At 37.6% G+C, this 18,814-nt stretch overlaps 1 protein-coding gene across 5 annotated transcripts in view; it reads left to right on the forward strand.

The window, feature by feature from the left end:
• Nucleotides 1-18,814, forward strand: part of LOC150096319 (nuclear factor NF-kappa-B p105 subunit-like) — a 378,899-nt gene that overhangs the window by 116,733 nt on the left and 243,352 nt on the right. For all 5 annotated transcript variants that reach the window (XM_090409204.1, XM_090409205.1, XM_090409208.1 and 2 more), the window contains exon 4: nucleotides 10,430-10,581. In XM_090409204.1, coding sequence (XP_090265330.1) covers nucleotides 10,430-10,581 — 152 coding nt within the window. The remainder of the gene's footprint in view (nucleotides 1-10,429; nucleotides 10,582-18,814) is intronic.

Genomic DNA, 18,814 nt, shown 5'->3' on the forward strand with positions numbered 1-18,814 from the left:
GTCAACATTAAAAAGACAAAGACAATGAAAATTGGCAGAAGCATCAAAAATATCAACTGCATTGTGAATGGGGAACCTATAGAACAAGTAAAACATTTCAGCTACTTAGGCACGATTTTTAGTGAAGATGTTAAATTAAATATGGAAATAGACAACAGAATCAACAAAGCTGGTATGGTAGGAAGTCAACTGAATAAATTTATATGGAATAAGAGAGAAATTAGTCGGAACACTAAATTAGCTATATACAAGACAGTGTTAAAACCAGTTTTAACTTGTGGATCTGAGAGCTGGGTCAGAAGTAAAACACTTGACCAGAGACTAGAGACTGCAGATATGCGAGTCCTGAGAAAGATTAGGGGCATGAACAGATGGCATCAATGGCAATATCATATTAAAATTGAGGGTATTAGGAAAGAACTTGACATTGTAAGCATCCAGGAATGTGTTAACAGAGCTAAGGTAGTATAGTCACTTAAACAGAATGGGAGAGGAAAGATTAGCAAAACAAGTGTTCTCTGCCAGGTTGGCAGGAAAAATACCCAGAGGAAGACCAAGATATAAGTGGATTGATACAGTAAAAAGTGCCTTAGAAAACAGAAATATGAGATCTGATAACGTTGGAGTCTTGTCAGGTAACAGACTGTTTTGGAGGAAAATTGTAGATAGGAAGTTAGTATTGATGTAATTTTTCATGTAGTACTATCATATCCTGTACACCCCCTTTAGGGTATTTATCAGGAATTTGATGATGATGGTGATGATTATCCTTCAATCCTATTTTCATTATGCAGATACAACCTCTACTGTACAGTGTTTCAGTTTCAGGCATTAGTAATATTTATCTAATCCCTGCAATTTATTATCAGTTTAACAAATGCTAAACTCAGAATGATACTCAAGGTATCAGTACCTCTTCCATGTCTGTAGGAGCCATATGTAGTTAGTAACTGCATGTAGCTTACCTGTAAAAATAAAATAATAGAACCTATTTCTGTATTAGTCAGAGATATATGTGGAATGAATATTTGGATGCTGGTTATAATTCATATTGTGGTCAATAGGCACAAATGGATGAATGTAGAATACTAATTAAAACCTATAATTATTATGCCAATATATTTACCTTTGTTGCAAAAGCATTGTCTTGAAGCAAAACTGATGAGCATGTGTAACTCCACTCTGTCCGTCCGTCCCTGTGTCCTATTTTACTTTTGGAATATAGAAATATATAAATTTACTTTAGTAGTCTTTCATTTGTCACTTTCTTTGGTAGAACCTGTAATGTTCATCAGTTGAATATCTCTAAAGATAATCTTTGTGACAAAGGCAAAATATTGTTATTGGTAAATATATTTTTTCATTATCATTCCACAGGTAGTTCTGTTCTCATCCATTAGTTGCAACATGGACAAATATATATGATTTGCTGATTTTGAACAAAAAAGAATAGGAATCCTTTAGAAAGCATAAAAAAACAATTTTTCAGTGAAATTTCTCAAACCTAAGAAATGCAAAACACATCTCTCATGATACCAAACTCGCGGACTACAGGAATAATGTAGTTTATTAGAGTGAGCAGTTTGCTATAGTGGACTTCCTTTAGAATTTTGGTCTGGATTTTTTTTTTTTTTTTGGTAGTTTTTATGTTGTAATGGTAGTTAACTGTAGATCTTAGTAATTATTGGAAGTGTTCACTGTATTTGAAAATTCAAATTTACACATACCTTTGCAAACTTTTATTTTTAAAGTGTATTCAGAATAAAATTTAAAAAATCTTATTGATGAACATTTGAATCATTTTATAAATTTATATAAACATTCCGGCTTGGTTAGCCGAGTGGTTAGCGTATCCCTCCACAGCCAAAAGGCTGTGCACATGGATGTTTGTGATTGTCTGTGAAAATACTAGTGGTGGTGGTGGTCGTAGGTAGATGGCGTTGGTGTAGATGATGAAAGTAGTTGTAGTTGGTGGATTGAGGGGTGGAGACGGAGAGTTGTAGAGTAGGTGCCCTCCCTCGAGTCTTTGGACTCCCTGGAGGTCTCATGTAATATTAATAATAACAATAATAATTCACCTACATTTTAAAAACTGCACATTAACTCTTATTTTTCTGTTTCATTTGTGTATATAGATATTGTTAATATTAAAATGAAAATTTTTCCTATAAACTGAGTATAGTCCGACCACAGATACGAGAACTGTCATTGGCTCGGTGCCAAGAAGAGTCAATTCATGTTGAAGGGGAGAAAGAAATAAGGCTATGTATGAATTGGTCATCAACACGCGAAATCACGTGCTTTATACATAAAATTTTCCAACTGTTATACAAGCAAATTAGTTACCACTTTAAAAACTACAATGATCATAAAAGAGAAATTAATTTTCCGACATGTAATAATAAACACTCATCCCATAATACGGATTGATTACCCTATTATCGGAATGGATTCTCTTTTTTTTGACATGCGCAGAAGTGTCGCATGGTCTCGTATCTGTGGGCGTACTATACCAACGTGATGGATAATTGATATTATTGGTGTGCAATAAATTAAAGATAGCAAGAAATTATATACTTGGTTTAATCCTTTATCCAAGTTTAAACAAACAAAGTTTGCGCCTGAAGTGTTACCAGGACTGGGGCAATTCATATAAAGATGCTAAGACTTCGCATCACCTGCCTGTTTACAAATTTTTTATAACATAGCTACGTTTTTTTTTCTTAACAGAACTAGGTTTATTCTCAAAAACTAATGATATATAACCAACAAATTTTACTACTAAGATATCAGTGCTGAGAAGACTTCTGCCCATCTTCAACAAGCACCTAAACACCGCTAAAAAGATGTTCTGTGGTTGTTTTACACAAGACAAACCAGGATCACTCTTGCCTGTTGATTGATGAAAGTGACCAAGAGTGGTCCCACAGATACAGAAAGACAAAGAATTCATCTTCCAGCAGGATCTCACTCTGTGCGCACTTCAGAACTAAGAGTTCCTCAAAAATCACATCCAGTTGCTTCAGTGGCCAGGGTAACTTTCCTGACATTAACCTAATAGAAACTTTGTGGGCTGTAGTGAGAAAGAGACTTGGAAAATTAAATTGTGATACAAAAAATAACATAATACAATCCATTATAAAAGTATGGTTTTTGAGACGTAGAAATAAGTAAAATGTGTTCTGTGTTGGTTGAGTCCATGCCTAAGTGAATTAATGAATTTATTAAGAACAGAAGGAGCACATAAATTAGTAGGTAAATTTGGAGTTTAATTTTTGTATTTATTTTCTTGCGAAATTAAATATTTTCTTTAAAATGCAAGTGTTGGGATTAATTTGTTTGTGACTTCCTGAATTTCTGTTCTAGGCATGGACTAGTCATTGTTATTCCATGTTAAAACATTAAGAAATGTACAAATTCACCTTGTGAGAAGATATGTTGAGAGAAGATGTACCCCCATGATGTCTTTGGATTTTGTGGGGGGTCAATCTTATTGCTGGTAACAATATCTTCATTCTGGTTCAAGACACAAGAGTATGCAGTAGATTTGAGATAGGAAAAAGAATAAAAGTCCAGCAGCTTTCAGAGATGAACTGTAGACACAGTACTGTCTACCTCAAGTTGAGAGAACTGTAGCTGGCAGAGTGCCAAGAAGAGTTGAAGGTGAGAAAGGAATAAAGGATGTACGAATTCATCACCAGCACGTGAAATCACATGCTTTTTTGTCTGTCACTGTACTAGCTGGATTTTTGTTGTCATTTTTTTTGCATTGATTTTTTTTTTTAATGTGTTTATTTATATGATGGATCCAGTACCATCAAAGGTGTTAAACCTTTCAGTACCACTTGCAAAAGAATATTACATAATGTGCTGACATTCTGTGAAAAATAACTGTTAGAATGCAGTCTCCTTGTTCCAATTTCTAAATAGCAAACACAATGTGTTCGCTATTTGGCCACATGGCTCAGATACACTCCTCTCCTTCTTGACACACTTAAACAACCAACACCCTAGGATCAAGTTCACCTTGGAAAAAGAAGATAACAACAGCCTCCCTTTCCTAGACACACTAATCACCTGCCAGCCTGATGGAACCTTGGTTTTCTCAGTTTATAGAAAACCTACCCACACATGCAGGTATATTCATCAACAATCCCTCCCCCTAAGAACAATATGGTGTTATTAAGACACTACATAACAGGGCTAAACTAATCTGTTCGAATGAGGTCCTAACCACTGAACTAAAATCACATCCTTAACACATTCTCAGCCAATGGCTACAACCCCCAAAAAATACTAAAACCTGTAAACCTCCCCCTCCCCCCCCACACACAATAAAGATTACTCTAAATCAATCATTATTTCCTACATCCAGGGCACCTCTGAAAAAATAACCAAAATCCTAAAAAAATATGACCTGACCTCTTGTTACAAACCATATAGAAAATTGGCATCCCTTATCCGCTCCACAAAAGATCAACCACTCCCCCTAGACCTACCTGGTGTTTATCAGGTCCCTTGCAACTGTAAACTGTCCTATTTTGGCCAAACAGGCAGGACAGCGAATACCAGAATTTCAGAACAAAAGGACTACATCCGGTTTCACCAGTACAGCCACTCTGGGCTTGCAGACCATGCTCTGGATACTCGCCACAGAATACGTTGGAAGAAAGCCACAATAATACACTGCAGCAAGTACAAATTTGAAAGATTAGTCATAGAATCAGCCTCGGCCCTAAAAACATGTCCAACCTCAACAAATTTGGATGCATGAGACTGCCCCAAATTTGGGAATGTACATCATGAAAACTTCAGCCCAATGGCCAAGAATACCAAATATAGCCCGCTAGGGGGCACCATCAGGACTATAGGAATAACAGTAGTCTCCTTTCTTCGACCGCATATGCTGTTCTAGTGCCTGCGTGCACGTGTCTTAATCTTAAGTTTCCATAAAAATGGAAGTGTGATGTTGCCGAAATATAGGAAGTATATATTAAAGTTTATTTGAATTTACATTCCAGTTTACGTTGTGAATTCCTTAAGTAATTCAATAATCATATCTATTACAACAGTTATTCAATTTAGTCAGGGAATCTTGCAGACTTGTAGCAGATTTATCATTTGCATAAAGCAAAGAGCTGAGATTAACACCTCCAATTTTGATATCAGGTTTAATACCACTTTCCTTCATAATGTGATTCATATAGATAATGAATAACAGAGGGGATAATGTACATCCTAGTCTGACACCAGATTTAACATTAAACCACCTTCCTGTACTTCCTTCAATTCTAACTTCATGTTGGAGGCTTAATGGATTTTTTACAACACTCAAAAAGAATTAAAATAGAATTTAATACTTCCTATATTTCGTCCTAGTCACTAGGACATCTACGGCGATTACAAAAACAATTAATGTAACATGTACACAAATATCATACAATACTAAGTCCTATCTAGGTGGAGCGCCCTCTAAGGGCGGTAGTAGGTGGTCTGGAATGTAAGGTGGGACCTCTGGTGATGAGTGTTTCCCAAATCTTCAGAAGCTTAATGCAACCGTATTTATTAAGATTTGGTTGGTTTCTGAGAGCTGCTGCTTCTAAGAAAAGTCTCTCTTTCTTGAATTTGCTGTGGTGGAGCATGGTGGTTTTCTTCCATGATACTCTGTGGGTGGTGTCCAAAACATGGTCAGCCAAGCCTGAATGGCCATAGTTGTGTTTAACGATGTACGACTTGTGTTCCTCCAGGCAGATGGATGCTGATCTGCCTGTCTGTCCAAAGTACGCCAGCTTACAGGAACAGGGTACTTTGTAAACTCCAGGCAGAGAGAGAGAGGAGAGAGCTGATCTTTCGTAGAACGGATAAGGGTAGCAAGTTTGCAGTGGGGCTTATATGCTGTGTGTAGGTTGTACTTTTTTAGTATCTTGGCTATTTTTTCGGATGTGCCACGGATGTAGGGTATGGTGATGGCATTTTTAAAATCTTGTTGAAGAGAAGGATGGGGAATGGGGGAGGAACTGATTATTTTTTTGATACTGTGTTAGCTGTAGCCATTGGAGAGGAAAGTGCTGTGTATGTGGTTAAGCTCAGTAGTGAGGGCAGTTCCACTGGAACAAAGATTGCTGGCTCTCTTGGTAAGAGTTTTAATAATGCCATATTGTTTAGAGGGGTGGTGGTGGGAGAGTTTGTGAATGTATCTGCCTGTGTGTGTGGGTTTTCTGTATACAGTGAAGGCAAGTGTATCATTATGCAGGCATGCGACTAAGGTGTCTAGAAAGGGTAAACAATTGTTCTTTTCCTTTCCCATAGTAAACTGGATTCTTGGATGTAGGCTATTGAGGAGTCTAACGTGTCTAGGCCATGAGGCCAAATAGAGAACACATCATCTACATATCCTAGCCAGATAGAAGGTTTGAGTGGAGCTGAGTCTATGGCTCGTTTTTCGAAATCTTCCATATAGAAATTGGCAAGGGGGGGAGGGTGAGAGGGGGGAACCCATGGAGGGAATCCCCCCCCCTGCCAATTTCTATATGGTAGATTTCGAAAATACTAGGCTATTGAGAAGTCTAACGTGTCTGGGCCATGAGGCCAAATAGAGAACACATCATCTACATATCCTAGCCAGATAGAAGGTTTGAGTGGGGCTGAGTCTCCCCCTCTCACCCCCCCTTTGCCAATTTCTTTATGGAAGATTTCGAAAAACGAGCCATAGACTCAGCCCCACTCAAACCTTCTATCTGGCTAAGATCTGTAGATGATGTGTTCTCTATTTGGCCTCATGGCCCAGACACGTTAGACTCCTCAATAGCCTACATCCAAGAATCCAGTTTACTATGGAAAAGGAAAAGAACAATTGTTTACCCTTCCTAGACACCTTAGTCACACGCCTGCCTAATGATACACTTGCCTTCACTGTATACAGAAAACTCACACACACACACACAGGCAGATACATTCACAAACTCTCCCACCACCACCCCTCTCAACAATATGGCATTATTAAAACTCTTACCAAGAGAGCCCACAGTCTTTGTTCCAGTGGAACTGCCCTCACTACTGAGCTTAACTATATACACTGCACTTTCCTCTCCAATGGCTACAGTGAACACAGTATCAAAAAAATAATCAGTTCCTCCCCCATTCCCCATCCTTCTCGTCAACAAGATTTTAAAAATGCCATAACCACACCCTACATCCGTGGCACATCCGATAAAAATTGCCAAGATACTAAAAAAGTACAACCTACACACAGCATATAAGCCCCACTGCAAACTTGCTACCCTTATCCGTTCTACGAAAGATCAGCTCCCTCCTCTCTCTCTGCCTGGAGTTTACAAAGTACCCTGTTCCTGTAAGCTGGCATACTTTGGACAGACAGGCTGACGATGTTTTGGACACCACCCACAGGGTATCATGGAAGAAAACCACCATGCTCCACCACAACAAATTCAAGAAAGAGAGACTTTTCTTAGAAGCAGCAGCAGCTCTCAGAAACCAACCAAATCTTAATAAATACGGTTGCATTAAGCTTCTGAAGATTTGGGAAACACTCATCACCAGAGGTCCCACCTTACATTCCAGACCACCTACTACTGCCCTTAGAGGGCGCTCCACCTAGATAGGACTTTAGTGTCACCCACGTGGTTGGGCTTAGTATTGTATGATATTTATGTGCATGTTACATTAATTGTTTTTGTAATCCCCGTAGATGTCCTAGTGACTAGGATGAAATATAGGAAGTATTAAATTCTATTTTAATTCTTTTTGAGTGTTATAAAAAATCCATTAAGCCTCCAACACGATGTCCTCACAGCACTTAAGCCTCTACACACGAATTCAGTTCTAACTGCTGACTTACAACTCAAATAAAGACTAAGTATTGCTTGATATAATGCCCCATTAACACCATATAACTGTAGTGTTTCAAATAGCTTCTCTCTTGGCACCTTGTCATATGCCTTTTCCAGATCTATGAAACTTAAATACAGATCTTTGTTATATTCCCATGATTTCTCAACTATATGTCATAAAGTGAAAATCTGATCTGACAGCCTCTATTTGACCTGAATTCAGCTTGTTCTTCATCAAGTTTCTCTTCCAAAATCCTTCTCAACTGTTTCTTAAGTATACTTGCATATATCTTACCAGGAATACTCAGTAATGAAATGCCTCTGTAATTCTCACATTCATTTTTATTTCACTTTTTATATATGGGTACTATGAGAGCTCTACTCCAATCATCTGCAATTCGTCCCACTGTTCAGCCATTCTGAACTATGCAGTGTAGCCACTGTAAGATTTATACCTCAATACTTGAGCATTTCTGGTCTAATATCATCTACTTCTGCTGCCTTTTCACATTTCAGGCTTTTGATGGCTGTTTCTACTTCGAGTATGGATATGTATTCCTGACTGCATGCCTGGTAAGTGTTTTTTACCACTGTGCTGTCGTCACTGCTTGTTTCATTTAGCAATTTTTCAAAGTAATTACTGGATACTTTAAGGATATCTTTTTATCCTGTTTTCATGTCACCTTTATCATCTCTAATTCCTTTTACAGTTTTGAGCTTCTTCAACAATCTTCAGAATATCTTGCCACCTTCTTGATATTTATTTTTTATGTTCTTACCAAACTACTTGAGACTGTCTGCCATTCAAGAAGATTAGCCTTGTATTTAGTGTTGAATGTTATGGCTTCTCCTTCTTTTCCTTGATTGCCATTGCCTGAATATAACATTTTGTATTTATTTCTCAGAAAGATCTCCCCACTTTTTGTCTTTTTGGTTTCAGTCATCCCTATTTTGTCAATCTGGTACTTATCCAATTACTCAGCTAGCTCCATTTCTTTGCCATTCAGGCTTCTTATGTTGATAGTACCGATCTTGAACTCTGGTAATGTTGAGTTGGGGTAAGTTTTAGGATTTGTTCCAGTTGCTGACTTTTCGCTGTTTGTCCTGGTCCCCTGGTGAAAACAACAGGGGCCTTATTTAACAGGACGATTCCCCAGCCAGCATGAAATTCTGTCATGTTGTACCATCATGCTTTATTTTGGTTTAAGCCAATAAGAATACAATTTGGCCGGCTAAATCCCACATTTCCAGCCCATCCTCGTCTGTTCAGTATCCAGGTAAATACCTAACAGGGTGCACCACGAGAAAGTGAGGATTGGACATTAGGTCAGAAGCCCTGGTAGGTTCTCTGCGTTCCTTTGAAGGCTATGTGGAGGTCTGCTCTCAGTTATATAGCTTTGACTCTTAAGCACCCATAAAAAAGACCAAAACTATGAAAATAGGCAGGAACATAGAAAACTTCAGCTGCATTCTCATTGCAGAACTTATAGAATAATTAAATTATTTCAGCTATTTTAGGCACAGTTTTTACTAAAGATAGCAAATTAAATGTGGAAATAGACGACAAAATAAGCACAACTAGTGTGATGGGTCAACTGAAGAAATTTATATGGAATAAGAGAGAAATTATCCAAAACACTAAATTAGCAGTGTACAAGACAGTGTTCAAACCTGTTTTAAGTTGTGGATCCAAGAGTTGGGTTAGAAATAAAGCACTTGATCGAACACAAGAGACCATGGGTGTGACAGTTCTTAGAAAAGTTAGGAGAGTGAACAGATAGAATCAATGATAGAATTATATTAAAAATAAAGATATTAAGAAGGAGCTTGACATTGTTGTCATTAAAGAATGTGTTAGTAGTGCTAATCTAAGGTGGTATAGTTACTTAAACAGAATGGAAGAAGAAAGGTTATCAAAACAGGTGTTTGATGCCAGGATGGGAGGAAACGATCCAGTGGAAGACTGAGGTCTAGGTTGATTGATTCAGTCAGAAGTGCTTTAGAAGAACAAAAATGTTAGCTACAATAGTATCGGAGTGCTGACGAGTAATAGACTAATTTGGAGAAAAATTGTTGGTAGGAGATTAATAAAAATGTAAACTTAATCATGTAGTGCTGGCAAAGTAGGCCAAACATCCCTTGAGGGGACATCTTCATCATTCATGAAATTGATGATGATGATAATAATGATTAATACTTGTTAACAGTCTGTTTACCCAATAATTGATGGCACTGGTTTGGACTTTAGTTCCTTGTTCCATTGCAACTTTTAAATTGGTCTCACTGTTTACTACTTATTGCTTGCATGCGTGCAAAGTGTTTTTTGTGCTCTGAAAATGTTGGGTATAACATATAACACCAGTGAAATATCAGAATAAGTTAAATGAATATTCATTATTTTCTTATTATTCTTGTGTTGGGAATTAAAACCATTAAATAAACTAAACATGAGCTGCCAACACTTAAAACGTTTTGCCCGTTAGAGTGCTTTTGTTTTTCATTGCAACTGCTGCTTCTAATTAATTTATACTATAACTGTATAAATGATTAAGTGCCATATGTTTACTTTATAAATACAGTTGGAGAATTATCATAATAACAGTAAAGCTGTAATTCAAGCAAGCTTGGTTACTGCAGAAAGAAAACCACATGTACATAAGCTATTTACACGGAATTCAGGTGATGATGATGGAACCGTGAAAATACAACTACGTGATGATATGACAGCAGTGTAAGTTAAAGATTTTGTTTGCATTTTAAAATGATTACTATAATTCACTTTAATTATTTGCATCCTGCTTTAGCATCACTGCAGTGTGTTATATTTAATATAGTGTATGAATGATGAAGTTACGCAACAATTGAAAAAAAGTTCACAGGAAAAAAAGGTTTTAAAAATGTTGCAGAAATGTTGTAGACAATGCATAATTTTCTTATTGTAAAGAATTTTCATAGGCCATATTTTCCTAATGCAAGGGAGAGAATTAAAAATATTTAAATTATCTTTTAATACTGTAATATAACTGCACTATTTAAGATTTTTTTAAATGATTATAATTCTATTTTGAGCAGGGGAATGCATCTCGTACTTTGTGAAAGTTCTGATTTTTTATTTCATTTTTCCTTATTGGTTTGAAACAAAATTGATATTTAAACTAACTAGTGTTTGTGGTAAGGAACAAATAGCTGATGTAAAATGCTTCAGATGATATAACTGGAAAACATGCTGTACAACAAACATAGAATCAAGTAGTGTGTTTTTTTCACTCATTTTGGAGTTGATCGGTAGTGCAGATTAACTGTTTTGATACAAAAGATACAACAGAATCAGAATCTTAGTTTTATTTTTATAACATGAAGAATTGGCCCAATAGTGCAGTTCATATTTGGTTGAATCTTTTACCCAAACAGTTGCTATTTATTATTATTTTCCTGTCTTCCATGGAGTCAACTCATTGTAAGAGATCACACTAAGTAACACAACACTCCTTAAACTCATCCACCCTTTGCACTTTTACCACCATCTCAGGCAATGCATCTGATTTTAACCAAAAGGTTGTAATGCAGAAGTCATATTTCCACATACAAGTAGCCAAAAGGATTAAACCAGGAATATAATTTCTTGCTATCTTTAATTTATAGTATAACCAAGTAGAAAAACTTTCAACATCTATCTCTAATCCAGAGTATTTTAGTAATATGTGACACCTTTTGGCTACTTGTGTATGGAAATATGACTTCTGCATTACTTCAACCTTGGTCTCACTTATGGGTCTTGCTCCTGCTGATGAGACCTCAATAAAGGTCGAAACTGGTCTGGGTACTGATCCTTCCAGTAATGCATAGCATTATACATGTCCGTAAGGATATGTGCATTGCATTATGGGATACTAATGCAAGTGATGTGAAGTCATTAGCCTCTAGACATAAGTTGCCCAGTCGTGAAGTTACTTCACATATAAACTTTGTTTGCTTACACTTAAATAAAGGATTAAACCAAGAATATAATTTCTTGCCATCTTTAATTTATAGTATAACCAAGTGAAAAACTTTCAACATCCTCTTCAATATTGTAGCAGTTCTCTAAGTTGTCTTCATAACTGTTACAATACATTCTCTAAACCTTCAAATTTCTAACTACAATCATCCAAAGATTCCTTGCTTCATCTACTTCTTCCAGTATAACTCCATGAGGTGAATTTGAAGCATTCCATCTGTGGATCCCAAATTTCAAAATTTTACATTTTGTTGCATTAAACTGACATCCCATTCATTCATTGTCCACCTTTCCAGCTTATTTTAGTTTTCTTGAAGAACCAAAACATCACTGTTTTGGCTCTTCAAAAAAGTTATTAAAAGAAGGTTATTAGCACTGTTACTAATAACCCTCCCTGGCTTCACATCTGTAAACAATTGAATGCTTCCTTACTGTCCAGTGACAGTATTGAATAGTAATGGTCCCACTACTAAACCGTGTGAAACCCTGCTCGTATCCTTCCTACTCCCTGATACTGCTCCCTCATATACAACTCTGATTTCTATCAGAAAGCCAGTTACCAATCCAGTCCACTAACCTGATATCCAAGCTTATATGTTGCAACTTAAAAAAGAACTTGTTATGCGGCACCCTGTCAAATGCATTTGCAAAATCCCCCAAAAAAAATGACAGCATATTTCTTACCTTCATCCATTGCTCTTGTTACTCTATTGTAGAAGACAACCAGATTACTAAAACAAGATCACCTTTAATAAATCCATGCTAGCCTCCATAAATAATATTGCCCTCATCTGCCCAATTCTAAATACGAGTTCTTAACAATTTCTCCAGAAACTTAACATTCGCTGAAGTACAAACTAACATATAGTTTTAGAAAGTATTTTTAACTTGGGTATAATTATGTTAAAGATACCAAGCAATTTTAAACCTGGTTTTACTCCATTTCCCAAGTGAGCAAACAGACAAAATGTCAAGTTTGCGCCTGCAATTGATGCAAGACTAGCTGATCCCACAGGTAGTGCAAGACCGAGGCAACTCGTGGTAAAGGTGGAGCAAGCTCTGATCACTAATCTTAATATTTACCCTTAATGCCAAAACACATCTCCAAGAAGGGGATGTATGATGTTTTGTATTAAAGGCAAGGGGCCACTACCCAGACCGGTTTCGACCTTTATTGAGGTCTCATCAGTGGGAGCCAGGCTAGAAATACCAAGATTTAGTAATGCAGAGCTTATAAGTATTTTACCAAAATAAGTTACCATAAGGTGTTTTAACCTTATTAAATAAAAATCTCAGGAGGAGATATAAATGTAGAAAGTATTTTTAACTTGGGTATAATTATGTTAAAGATGCCAAGCAATTTTAAACCTGGTTTTACTCCATTTCCCTAGTGAGCAAACAGACAAAATGTCAAGTTTGCGCCTGCAATTGATGCAAGACTAGCTGATCCCACAGGTAGTGCAAGACCAAGGCAACTCGTGGTAAAGGTGGAGCAAGCTCTGATCACTAATCTTAATATTTACCCTTAATGCCAAAACACATCTCCAAGAAGGGGATGTATGATGTTTTGTATTAAAGGCAAGGGGCCACTGCCCAGACCGGTTTCGACCTTTATTGAGGTAGAATGGGAGTTCATGCCTTTCATCACTGGCCTCTTTAGATTTAAAAAAGTTGTGCTGAGAGTCAGCTTGATAGTGAGAGAGGAGAAGGAAGATAGAGTGGATAGTAGTAGATAGTTAAAAGAGGCCTCAGTCGATCTACTTGGCCTGACTTAAATGCCAGCACCAAGCAGATCTCCGACATTATCTCCCTCCATCCGTTCTCCTCCGCGTTCTCTGGCCAGCCACCTCTTCAGATGTCTGGCCGATGAAAGAAGTGAAAAAACAAATGCAGGAAGACACACATAAATTTAAAATCAAAAGAACTAAGACACGCATAAACAGAAACAACAAAGGAGCTAGAACATGCATAAACAGAACAACAAAAGTCGGTGAATTAACAGAAAACTACTGCAAGAACAGGGGAAGAGCCTGGCCCAAGTGATGCAGCCCGCAAGGAGCTGCACCGCCTCGCTGTAAGCCTTCGCCGCTCGGGTTCTCAGGTCTGCCCCCTCCTATGTGGATTAAGCGGGAGCATACAGAAACAGAACCAAGAAACGTAGAAGGGGCTTTTTTTTTTTTTTTTTTTTTTTTTCTCTCTCTGGCAGATCGATACTAGGAGTCGACTGACTTGTTAGGCGAGGTTTAAATCCTCCTGCTGTCTATTGTTGTGAGTTTTAATGATGAGATCTGCTAATTTGTCTCCACAGACGTGGTTTAGCATGTAGAGGCCTCTGTGCAGTGCTAGTCCCACGTCGTCCTCTGCATCAATAAGACCAATGATCTTTTCAGGAGTGATTTCATCTATATTATCGGCAAACACGTCGTTCCATTCTGCACTGACGACTCTTGGCCCGTTTTGTCCTGTGAGTATCAGTTGAATGTCTCCGAATGTTTCTATTGCTTTTCGTAGTCTCGCCTCCTCCTCGGGGAAATCTTTTAAGAGATGCAATATAGGTGCATTGGCCTTTGCGTGAGGGAACTTTGTGGGTTCTGAAGTTGACTTTATTTTTCCAACTTCAGCTGGTTTTGGTTTTTTTATATTTACTTCTTCAGGGCTGGCTGGCCTCTTTTGTGTGCTTTCTGCATTGTTGATTTCCATATCTACTGCCTCCGTGTCCTCGTCTGTTGTGACTGCAGTGATAGTTCCTTTTTGTTGGTGCTGCTGGTTATTTTCGGTTGCTACATTTGTAGTGGCGGTTTGCTCGGTGGCTGGTTCTTTCTGCCTTTTGTCTTTCCTGGTTGTAGGTTTCTCTATTGGTGTATTCGGCAGTGTTTCAGACGTGGCGGCATGATTCTTTCTTGTTGTTCCCTCATGCGCGGCCTTCAGGGTAAGGAACTCATTCGGTTCTGCCCCAATGACATTTTTGGCTGTTGCTTCCGTGTTGGGCATAATACTGCCTCCCAATTTTTCGGCCAGGTTTCTGTCCGGACAGGTGTCCACCTTATGGCCGTTAGTGCCGCATTTTAGACATGCTGACTGGCACTGTGCTACTGTATGGCCCGCTGTTAGGCAGTTCTTGCATATTAACTTCGGGCACTGGGCCCCTAGATGAGTGAGGGCGCCACATCTAAAGCATTGCCTCTTTACTCCCGGGTAACTCACCATTACCCTGGCCAATCCTATCTTGACGAAATTCGGAATTTCTGCCTTCATCATGATGGAAAAGGTGACTTCACCAGATTTCCATTGTGGGATCTCAGCGTCCGTGCCAATTTCGATATCCCGAACCGCTCCCCATTTCGAAAATACTTTAGTTATGATGTCATTGTCTTCTTCTAAGTATTCAAGTGGAAAATGATCTATTCTTACTCTTTTGACAAAGCTTCCTACCACAAAAGGTTGAAAAATTTTTGCCTCGCACTCGACTCCTTTCAGAAGTTTTTCTCTAGTTGCAGCGTCTTTGCATACAACTTGAAACCTCCCCCCCCCCCCATAAGGGGTGAAACCGGAAATATTGTCTGCCCCGACGCAGCAGTCAATAATAGCCCTCGCAAACGTCCTCTGGTGAATACCAGTATCTATTTCGAACCCGAGGGTTCTTACCCTCGGTAAAACCGAAGACATTATTTAACGAAAGAAAGGAAGAAGACTTTCCAAGGATAGTCTATTCCTATAGAATAGCGGGATGCCGTGTATAGGCCTAAAAAAAAACCACAAAAGAACAAAGGAATCTTACCGAGGCAGGACTTCAATCGGAGCTCTCTTTTCGGTTCTCCTAAACTGTTGCTGGAATCCGCTGGAACAGGTTTGAAGAAGGACTGGAACATGGAGCGTTCTCTTAGGGCTGCTGAAAAAGGTCTCATCAGTGGGAGCCAGGCTAGAAATACCAAGATTTAGTAATGCAGAGCTTATAAGTATTTTACCAAAACAAGTTACCATAAGGTGTTTAAACCTTATTAAATAAAAATCTCAGGAGGAGATATAAATGTAGAAAGTATTTTTAACTTGGGTATAATTATGTTAAAGATACCAAGCAATTTTAAACCAGGTTTTACTCCATTTCCCAAGTGAGCAAACAGACAAAATGTCAAGTTTGCGCCTGCAATTGATGCAAGACTAGCTGATCTCACAGGTAGTGCAAGACCGAGGCAACTCGTGGTAAAGGTGGAGCAAGCTCTGATCACTAATCTTAATATTTACCCTTAATGCCAAAACACATCTCCAAGAAGGGGATGTATGATGTTTTGTATTAAAGGCAAGGGGCCACTACCCTAATCACTAATCTTAATATTTACCCTTAATGCCAAAACACATCTCCAAGAAGGGGATGTATGATGTTTTGTATTAATCTTGGTATTTCTAGCCTGGCTCCCACTGAAGAGACCTCAATAAAGGTCGAAACCGGTCTGGGTAGTGGCCCCTTGCCTTTAATACAAAACATCATACATCCCCTTCTTGGAGATGTGTTTTGGCATTAAGGGTAAATATTAAGATTAGTGATCAGAGCTTGCTCCACCTTTACCACGAGTTGCCTCGCTCTTGCACTACCTGTGAGATCAGCTAGTCTTGCATCAATTGCAGGTGCAAACTTGACATTTTGTCTGTTTGCTCACTTGGGAAATGGAGTAAAACCAGGTTTAAAATTGCTTGGTATCTTTAACATAACATATAGTTTGATATATTCATTAATTGCATGGTGTTTGAAAGTACATTCCCATAAAATGTGGTAAAATTCCATCTGTAGTCCCACCCTTACTGTCTAGCATACTCAGTATTCAGATTACATCCTCTTCATTCACTTTTAATGCTTCACTCCTCCTTTTCCCTCTACGAATAAAGTGTGCTTTATCAGAATATAAAATTCTAATAGTATCACAAGAAAAGGAATTTATGTGGAAATATAAAGCAGGCAACCATCATAGACTAAGAAACCAGCTTGGAGCAGATGAAAGAATTTGAAGGAAGAGAAGTAAGCAGTGCACTTAAGAAAAAATTGTCAGCAGTGGCAGATTGCGCACCTCAAGTGAAGATAAAGTGATTTGGAGCCAAATTGGATGACTAAGGAAATTAAATAGGAATCGCAGATGAAGAAGAGATTATGAAAGGCACAGAATATGAGAGGTGAAGAATTTTTAATAATCATTAAATAGTTCAACTATGTCATCTGACTCGGTCACCCAAGTCCCATCTTGATCCATCAGAGTAATCCATTCACAATAGTTTTTACTCCTATTGACCATAGCAAAAAAAAAAAAAAAAAAAATTCCTTTGGATTTTCCATGGATTGTATTGCTAGTCTCCTCTTTTATTTTAATTTTTCTCTCCTTACTAGTATAGTAAGGAGAGAAAACTTCTTCACCTCTCTTGTTCATAATCTCTTCTTCATCTGCAATTCTTATTTAATTTCCTTAGTCATCCATTTGGTTCCAAATCCCTTTACCTTCACTGAAGGTTTACAGTCTGCTATTGCTGACAGTTTTTTAGTTCACTTCTTACCTCTCTTCCTTCAAATTCTTTCATCCATTCAAATGCACTAAGTTGGTTTCTTGGTGGTTGCCTGCTTTATATTTCTGCATAAATTCCTTCTCCTTCTACAAGATTATTTGTCCTTAAATCGAGAATGTATGATCACTCTCACCAGCTGAGGACAAGATTGACATCAGTCACAATCATTTCCTCTTGAACCCTCATGTTCCTTCCACCACATGCTATCCAAGACAGTTCTCCCTCAAGAAATCCAAAAATTCAGTTCTTATTATTGCATACTGTTTCCTCTTCCCAGTTTATATAGCTATATAAGCTTGACGAAATTCGACTGTTTTTTCATCACTTGCTCTCCACTTGCCAAACTAATTTGTCTAAACACTTTCTGCTCATCATCATCTATATTCCCTGGTCTATATCAACATCCTGCTAATTATCTTGTCTTATAATTATCTATCTTACACCATATGCTCTCATGTGATTCTCCATCCTGAGAGGGCACAATTCATTTCTTATCATGAGTAACATTCCACCACCACCATTTACCCCTCTCATGCCGAAATATGCTGTTCCATTCAGTTTCTATACCTGTCAGAATATCCTCCTCAGTTAACTAAGTTTCACATACATACAATCTTTGGAGAGAGTTAGTGAAACAATGCCACAAACTCATTCCCTTTATTTCTAATACTCCTGGCATTGTATACAGAAAAACCAGAGCATTGCCAGTATTTATATAGCTATTATTACTCCCCTCATAATTCACCTGACTCTTTAATATAGTATACAATTTTAGATCTCAAAGTTGTGGTTTGAAATATTAACTTTTAAATTTGAATGTATTTATCATTGATAATACAAAACAAATATCCTGTTTTCAAGTTCAAGTGCTTGTCTGACAGTAATGTGTACTGGCACCTATTTCTTTTCTTTGAAATCTTTCACATAAGTTTTTTATTTCTTTTCTTTTTTAATGCAGTTAGACTAGTGATTGATGTTTCAAGTATTTTGCATGATTCTCTAAAAGAGAATCATGCAAAATACTTGAAAATATTTGAAATCATGCAAAATACTTGAAATACTGTATTGTTCAATTAAAAGAATTCAGATCTATGGTTAGATTTTCATTTCTTAATAAGGATTATGGAATGTGCAGCTTTTCTGGAGTTGTACAAGATGCCTTTCTATAAAAAAAAAAAAAAATCTGTACCATTGAGCTTACTATCAAGAAATCTTTGCTGCTATTCTATGAAGTCAATCTGATTTAGTTTAATAGATGTGTCATAGTAAAAGATATTTTAGATATGAGAATCAGCAGTTTTTATTGCTCTTCCTTAGGATTCTTGTTAAAGAGAAGAGGCAAGAAAAGGCTGAACAAGGAAACCTCATCAAACAACTCAATATTTCCCTTCAAATCATTTCATATATCATGGATGTATAA

This window comes from Typopeltis vanoorti, chromosome 19, assembly GCF_054136105.1.
Source record: "Typopeltis vanoorti isolate ZY-2024b chromosome 19, IOZ_Tvanoo_1.0, whole genome shotgun sequence".
In the NCBI taxonomy this organism is placed as follows: Eukaryota; Metazoa; Arthropoda; class Arachnida; order Uropygi; family Thelyphonidae; genus Typopeltis; species Typopeltis vanoorti.